General features: G+C 36.5%; 1 protein-coding gene across 47 annotated transcripts in view; it reads left to right on the top strand.

Annotated features, from left to right (window-relative positions):
• Epb41 (erythrocyte membrane protein band 4.1) overlaps positions 1–8,729 on the top strand; it is a 173,388-nt gene that overhangs the window by 107,660 nt on the left and 56,999 nt on the right. For 28 of the 47 annotated variants that reach the window (XM_048815976.1, XM_048815947.1, XM_048815952.1 and 25 more), the window contains 5 exons: positions 870–957; positions 3,692–3,844; positions 5,961–5,987; positions 6,142–6,239; positions 6,911–7,083. In XM_048815976.1, the coding sequence (XP_048671933.1) occupies positions 870–957; positions 3,692–3,844; positions 5,961–5,987; positions 6,142–6,239; positions 6,911–7,083 (539 nt within the window). The remainder of the gene's footprint in view (positions 1–869; positions 958–3,691; positions 3,845–5,960; positions 5,988–6,141; positions 6,240–6,910; positions 7,084–8,729) is intronic. The other 19 variants (XM_048815951.1, XM_048815949.1, XM_048815955.1 and 16 more) reach the window with 1 other exon arrangement.

Below are 8,729 nucleotides of genomic sequence, written 5' to 3'. Positions count from 1 at the left end.
TTTTTTTTTTTTTTTTTTTTTTTTTTTTTTTTTTTTTGAGATGTGGCTGCATTATTGTTACTAAGAAGTTACTCTTGATTGGTCTGAATTGTGCAGGGTTGGGAATGATATCTTTGTCTTCAAATCTCAGTGAGCACGTTCCAAAAGCAAAGAAACTTCTAGAGAAGGAAAGACCGACATAGTGAATGTTTAGACCATGAGACTGATTGTTTTCAAACAAATCTAATTCATTATTTGCCTGGTAATGAAGACATCTTAATAACAGAAAACAGTCCCATTATCTGTGTGCTTCTATTAACCAATTTATTTTGTTTAGATCAGTGGGCAGAACACCATCTGTTACCAGAAATTTTCTTTTCATCAAACCTGGCCCCATTAAGAATCCCAGTTAAGTAACATCAGCTGCCCTCTTGTTTAATTTCCATAATAACTCAATTCAGGGGTATAGAGGGAAAAAAGGCAGCTAAGAGGATCTTGTAAATTGTCCCATGCCCCTTGAGGATTTAATTTGGTCATCTCCTTGGTAAGAAAATTAGTGGAAGGAATTTATGTATGGGATAGAAAAAGGATGAAGAGAGGGAGGACAGAGCTAATGATGGATGAGGTTATTTGAAGGAAATTGTTAGGGAGTTTAAAATTTTTTTTTCCAGTAGTTTTTTAGTGTCTTTTTGTTTTCTCAAGATATCGTTTTCTTTATGATAACATTTCCATTCTATAATAATCCACTTATGGACTATAAAATTTATTTTATATACATATTGGTCAACATGTGTATGATTGTGTTTATATGAAATGTCATGAAGATACAACTGTGATTACTGTAAATGTGGATACTATGACACTGAATTTTTATTTTTATTTTATCAAAGGTCCATGACTCCAGCTCAGGCTGACTTGGAATTTCTTGAGAATGCCAAAAAGTTGTCTATGTATGGTGTCGATCTGCATAAAGCAAAGGTAATGTATCTCTGGCCTTTATTAATATGCACTAGATGATGCAGGTTTGCTATGTGTAAATTGCACTTGTGTCACGTGCTACTTTTCACCAGCATTTATCTGGGCTATTTTAAAACATTCAAAATAAATAGTAATTCTTTTTTTTTTTAAGTTGTTGATAGACCTTTATTTTATTTATTTATATGCAGTGCTGAGAATTGAACCCAGTGCCTCACATATGCCTGGCAAGTGCGATACCACTGAGCCCCAGCCCCAAATAGTAATTCTTTTTGAATTTTAAGTATATCAGTTGAATTGCCACTTGGCAATCCACTGTCAGAATAAAGTTTTACAACTAAGCCACTGTAAAAAATAAAAAAAATACAACCTGGAGAAAAAGAAATTATATTTTCCTAAGATGCATTTACATTTGAATATCACAGTGGCAGCAAGGCTTTTCTCACAGCCAACATTACCTAAATCACTTGAGAGGTCTACTAATTGTACAGATTCCGGAGCTCCTCCCAGGTTTACTGACTTGTTTCAGAGGACAGGCTCTAGAACCTCCAGATTTAATGAGCATTCCAAATGAATACAAGCTTGAACCTGAGAACCACTGGCTTAGGGTAATGGTTCTCAAAGTGTGGTCCCTGAGTCAGCAGCATTTGGCATCGCAGATGCATTTTTCAGGTTCCATCCCAGACTTATTGAACCAGAAGCTGGGATGGAGATTCTAATGTACACCAAATACACTACAATGGCTCGTTGAGAACCCCTAGGTTAGGGCATTAGAAACTTAAGCTTTAATCCTACTTCTGCCTAATACAGCCTAAGAGAGGGATTACTTAAGGCAATCGCTTGACTTCCCTCATCTTCAAATGGCTGGAGAGGTTGAGGATATCATGAGGAGAGGGCTCAAAGGGATGCTCAGATGCGCCTTGGGAGGAACTTAACTAGTGTGCATGATCAGGAGACCCTAAACCATGTCCAGTGAAAAACAAAGGAACAAGGATATTAATCCTACAAAAGAGAAAGTTCTGGGGAGACATAATATCTGCCTTCCTGTTAATTTAAAGGAGTGGTGTGTAAAATAGATTTTACTAGGGCTTTAAGATATAAGCCTAGAGATAGTAAAATGTAAACTATAGGGAAATATGTTGTTCAGCTCAGTTTGACAAATTATCTAGCAGAGCTTTTCAAAGATGAGTTGGGCTACCTCAAAGAGTGATGAGTTCCCTGTCACTGAATATTCCAGGATAGGCCAAATAATCACTTGGTAGGAATTAAGAGACAGACATCTGGTCTGTGATTTGACTAGACTAATCTTTCATGATTTTCTCAACCTGAATATCTGATAGTTTCTTAAGTTCAATTACTTCTAATTTCAAATTCAGATGTTGTCCTGGGTTTTTTGGGGCTAGGTACTATAACTTCTGTGAATTTCTAAAATAGACAATAGAAATATCAGTATTTCAGATAAGGTATATTTCCAGAACTTCTCATTTCCTGCAAAAGGTTTGTGTGAGTCAGCAAGGTGTGAAGAAGTCAGGCAGCAAATTCCTTTTCCAAATGTTGTAAAGCAAACTCTTTCTGTAAAGCGTGTCATTAAAAGAGAGATATAGGGCTGGGGCTGGGGCTCAGCGGTAGCGCACATGCCTGGCATGTGTGAGGCACTTGGTTCGATTCTCAGCACTGCATATACATAAATAAAATAAAAGTCTATCAACAACTAAAAAAATATTTAAAAAAAAAAGAGAGAGAGAGAGAGAAAGATAGTTGTACCTCCAGGCTTTAGAAACTTAAGAAGGCATCTTGAGGTAAATTTTCAGTCACATAGTCATTGAATTAAAACTATATTCAATTTCTGCATCTCTGTTATGCTTGTACATAACACATGTAGGCACTAACATTTTTCTCTATACTCATTGTAGGAAAAAGAGGAGTCAAAAAGCTTTAACTCTGGCCAGGCGCAGTGGCTCACGCCTGTAATCCCAGCGGCTTGAGAGGCTGAGGCAGGAGCATCACGAGTTCGAAAGCCAGCCTCAGCAAAAGTGAGGCGCTAAGCAACTCAGTGAGACCCTGTCTCTAAATAAAATACAAAAATAGGGCTGGGAATGTGGCTCAGTGATTGAGTGCCCCTGAGTTCAATGCCCATTCAATGCCCGGTACCCCTACCCGCCCCCTCCAAAAGAATTTAACCCTGGGTTTTGATTATTTAGCTAAATAAAGCCATCTGTAGAAATTAACTCAGATGAAATTCATTTTCCTTAAATTACATTGATTATTAATATTTAAAATTTTTTCTTTAATAAAGAGGCATGTAAACATGACTTCATTTTGCCTTAATGTTCTTTCTAGCCTTAGGAATAACATTTATATTTTCATATACTTAACATCAGTTATTTTAAGAAGCTGAGATTTTCGTATGTTGAGTTTATACAGGAATAGAGTCAAATCTTAACTTGATTTTCTGGAGGGATTACCACTATATCATTTCAAAAGCGAATTAGAATTGTGCAAACATGTCATTAAAAGAAAGAGAGTTATATCCCCAGGTGGTACACATAGCCCTAAACTCTGGCCTCTGGGAACTCTTATCTGCCAATATGGATTACGATTGTCAGGTTACACTTTATTTTCCATGATATGTTTCATAACTGTTTCTGGTTGCTGATATCTTCAGATTATCTGATAATAGTTAATGATGTGTTGAACACTTTGCTCAAGACTGAATGCTGACACTTTTCTTTTTCAGGACTTGGAGGGAGTGGATATCATCCTAGGTGTCTGCTCTAGTGGCCTTTTGGTTTACAAAGATAAGTTGAGAATTAACCGTTTTCCTTGGCCCAAAGTACTGAAGATTTCTTATAAACGCAGCAGCTTTTTCATCAAGATCCGGCCTGGAGAGGTACAGAATTCATGTTTTTTCTTCCTAAACCAAACATCTCCTCATTGCCATTTTCCTTGTTATGCCATCTGTGTAGTCTCTGTCTAACTAACTAGTCGGGGGCCAATATTTCTGTTTTCGTAAATTGTTAAGTCCTGTAATCTTCTCTTCTTATTACTGGTTTTCCAGACATTCCTATTCCTGTAAGTAAATATTCCATTGCCAAAAGTAAAACCTGGATTGGTAAACTTGTTTCTTGTTTACTCCAGGTAAGAACTTCATGGGAAACTATTTATAAATTCTATAGCTTGAGATTCTAAAATTACTTTGTGGAGTTAAATATTTTATATCCTACCTTCTACAATTACAATTTATTTGTGTATATATACATATGTTACCATATGTTCCAGGGTCAAGTTCTAGATTATTTTTATTTACTACTAGGGATTGAACCCAGGGCCTGATGCATAAGTCCTAGATTTTTAATAGAGTTGTATGTTCAGCTTAATACTGGATCAACTTAGTTAATAATAGGTAGCCAAAATTCAGGATGTACTGATTGATGCAGGCCAATTTTAAATTGTAAAAGAGCTATCATGGTGCAATAGCAAATTGTTAGGAATTAAATTTTTTAAAAAAAAGTTCTAGTTCCTTCTCTTTCATTTGCTTAACCAAAGACCCTGGATAAATCTAAAGCTCTTTCCTTATCATCCAAGAAGGATAATACCTCCTCAGTCCCAGTTTATTTGAACATCAAATGAAATAACAACAGTGAAAACTCAACACAGAAAAGGACCAGCCTGACATAAGGTCGCTTTTTGTATGTTTATATATCACCATCTGCTGGCGAAAAATGGCTCACTCTTTGAGCCTGGAAATTGTAGACATGCAGCCTTAAAAATCTTGGGTAGGGATTATCATTGAAACATTTATATTGTATTATAATTATTTATCTGTGCCTAGCACAAAGCAGCCAGTGTCTTCCCTTGAAGTTTCAAATCCAAGAGTCAGTCAACCAACAAATATTTCTTTGCAATTTAATGGTAAATAAGACAACATTCTTGTATCTTAATATGGGAAAACAAAACTAAATACACACACATATTAATAAATATGATAATAGGAAGGCCTCAGTCTCTGTCAACTATGTGCTAAAAATGCAGAATTTCTATTTAAGAAAGCAATCAGGAAAAATGGGATTCTGGAAGTGGAATATAACTATTGTTGACTTAGAAGTGACATTCTGGTTCTGCCATTTAATAACTATGAGACTGAGCAAATTACTTCTCTGAACTCAGTTTCTTCAGTGTAAAAATTGATCCTGTCTAATCATAGTGTTATTGGCAATGATAGGCACTGAAAACAAATTTCACTTTCCTTTTCTATCTAATAAAGTATGCTTAAGGGAGAAACAGAGAAGTAAGAAACCAATAACATGTTTCTTATAGCCCTGGTAGGATATGGTTTGCTTCAGTTAGAGGTATCTAGATAAATTAACGGTCAGAAAAAGGGAAAAAGAATAAACATTTAATAATTAGAGAATCTGGAGAATAAGCTTAAGAGTCCAATTATACAACATAATCATTATAGTTCAGTGTATTATCTTCTTGAAAACTGCTAAGAGATGACTAGCATGCATGAAACCCTGGGTTCAATACCCAGCACAAACAAAAAAATTAAAATATTGTTAATAGATTAGATTTTAAGGGTTCTCATCACAAAAAATTATGTGAGTTAATTCATATGTTGATAGCCTGATTTAGCATGTTCAATATTTGCATACTGAACATAATAAATATATACAATTTTTATTTGCCAATTCTAAAATTTAATTAATTTTTAAAAATTAATCTGATTTGAGCCAAATCTTTAGTTATTATTACTAATTATTATTGTGTAATAATATTGATTGATGGAAGAATTACTTTATATCTCATTCCCTTATCTTTGAATAATCTAATATCCCAAATACAGATAATAACTAAGGAAAAGCAATGTCTAGACAATCAAAATGTGACTTAATTATGTCTCAGAAAAATGCCCTGTGTTTGTGTGTATATGCATGCATGTGTGTTTTCTGAACAAAAATAAAATGCATGAATAATATGCATTTCTTGGCTTCCTTGCTTTGGAAAAGGACATCCTCAGGAGTGACTTTCTTCTGGTGAGTAGGAAAACATTTCAAATGATATTTTATGTCCTTAAATTGATAACATTATTTGTATTTACAATGATCTCGTTGGTGGCACCATTATTTCTCTGGTGCTGTATTACTATAGTCAAATGATACTTTATGTTCCATGTTTGTGTTTCTATAGCAAGAACAATACGAAAGTACCATTGGATTCAAACTTCCCAGTTACCGAGCAGCTAAGAAATTATGGAAAGTCTGTGTAGAACATCACACATTTTTCAGGTATTGTTCTCACTTAAGTATTTTTCAAGGATAAATTATGTATGTGTGTTTCTATTTTAAGTCTGCTATTGAAATTCTCTCCTTTATATGACTGGCACTTTTGTTTAGCTCTAGTGAGATCATCTTAAGCAAGACAAAATGAATCCACTTTCCCTGCTCTGGGTTGAAAAGCGTGCCTCAACATTTCCAAAGCACCTTTCTTTGTGTGGTAGGAGGAGGAGGGAAGTGGAGAATAGGATCCTGTGTTCACTGGGTGCTCTATGATTGCCCTAACTGTAGCTAACAGTCCTGGGCTTGGCCTTTGTTACTGCCCAGTCCCTTAACAGATATGTGACCTTATACATATAACTTCCTTTGGGTGGTTCGGTTTCCTGTATCTATAAAATGATGACAATATTACAAAGATATAGTGAAAGTATTGCAGTGAAAACCATAAGGCCCTATCTATAGAGATATAAGATGATATTAATGAAGGCAACAACTAAATATACTGATTGCTTTGAGACATGACATGGAACTGAAATAATGATTGCATGATTTGAAATCTCCTAATAACTATAATTATATCTTAAAATTGAGAAACATTTTTTATTCTTGATCTTATTTTTAATTGTACAGTTTCAGAATGAGATAATTTATATAATATGTGATTGTTATGATTTTTCTCTCAGACTGACATCTACAGACACCATTCCCAAAAGCAAATTTCTTGCCCTGGGATCCAAATTTCGATATAGCGGCCGGACTCAAGCTCAGACCAGGCAAGCTAGTGCTCTGATTGACAGGCCTGCCCCACACTTCGAGCGCACAGCAAGCAAACGGGCATCCCGGAGTCTCGATGGAGGTCTGTATTGAATACTAATGATTTCTTGTGATCCTAGTTCCTTAGAGAGAGATAAAGGAAGCACAGTTATCTATAAGAGAACCAAATTATCTCAGATGCACACAAATTCTTAGTGGTGGAATGGAAGGTATCCTACTAATCGTCTAATTCAGTGGACGAATCTTAAGAAAAGGGGACTGCGATTCAGAGAGAATAGTGACTAGATCAGGATTTCACTGCTAGGTAGTGATGGATGCGGTACCACTAGAGTGGGTGAGGCAGGGAGGATTAAGGACCTACTTCAGATTGGGCAGTCCAATCTAAATTTAGAAGGTTCCCCTGAAGAGTATCATTTGAGACCTGAATTATGAGAAGTAGCCAGCCCGCCCAAAATCTAGGGGAAGAGCATTCCACAAAAAGGAGAGGTAAGTACAAAGTGCTGCAAGTAGGAATGAGCCTGGTGTGTCTAGATCAGTGATGCCCCACAGAACTTTTTTTGCTAATGAAAATTCTATTAGTCACCTTTCTGTCCCTGTGACAAAATACCTGACAGAGAAGCTAAGGAGTATTTTGGCTCACGTTTCAGTCCAGGGGTGGGCTGGCTCCATTACTTTGGGCCTGAGGTGAGGCAAACTGTCATGGTGGTGAGAATGTGTGGCCTTGCTCACCTCATGGCAGCCTGGAGCAAAGAGAAGGGAGCCTGGGACAAAATATAGCTTTCAACCTAGGTCCTACCTTCTAAAGTTTCTATCACCTTCCATTAGTACCAACCAGCAGGAGACCAGAGCTTCAACACCTGGGCCTTTGGGGGACATTCCCGATATAAAGCATAACAGAAATCTTCTATTTTGTGATGTCCAACGTGGCCATTAAGAACTTGAAATGTGGGGCTAAGGTTGTGGCCCAGTGGTAGAGCGCTCACCTGGCACATGTGAGGCGCTGGGTTCGATTCTCAGCACCACATTAAAAATAAATAAATAAATAAATAAAATAAAGGTACTATGTCCAACTACAACTCAAAAAAAAAATGTGTGTATGTATATGTATATGTGTGTGTGTGTGTGTGTGTGTATAATATATGAACTTGAAATGTGACTATGCAACTGAGGAATCAAATTTTAATTAGATATAAATTTAAATAGCCACATGTGGTTAGTAGCTCTCGTATTGGAAGCACAGGTCTAGATTCTAGTAAACAAAGGAAAAAGGAATAGAAGATAAGAATAGTCAGAGAAGTAGGCATGGGCCACACACAGTAGGAGTTTCGATTTTATTTTACTTGCAGAAGGAAGTTTCCAGAGGGAGTGTTATAATTTGAAATCCTTTTTGAACAAGATTACTCAGAACTTGGGGTGAAGACTCCATGGAAGTGAGGGTAGATCCAGAAGCAGGGTGAATGCTGATGCAGGATCTAGGTGAGAAGTTGAGAGCTTGGCTCTGGTACTGGGAGCAAAGACAGAGAAAAGTGGTCAGGGATACATCTTGGAGGCAGGGCTGACAGAATTGCTGATTAAATACTTGACGTGATAAGGAAAAGAAAATTGAGTTTTATTCCTGGGCTTGATCATTTAATGGAATGGGACACACTGGTAGAGGAGCAGAGTCGGGAATGTAGAAATCCAAGAATTCTGGTTTGGAGTCACTCAGTCTTGGTGTCTTTGCCATAC

This window comes from Marmota marmota, unplaced genomic scaffold (assembly GCF_001458135.2).
Source record: "Marmota marmota marmota unplaced genomic scaffold, marMar, whole genome shotgun sequence".
NCBI lineage: Eukaryota > Metazoa > Chordata > Mammalia > Rodentia > Sciuridae > Marmota > Marmota marmota.
The sequence above is the reverse complement of the archived record's forward strand: the minus strand, read 5'-3'. Positions and strand labels throughout refer to the sequence as shown.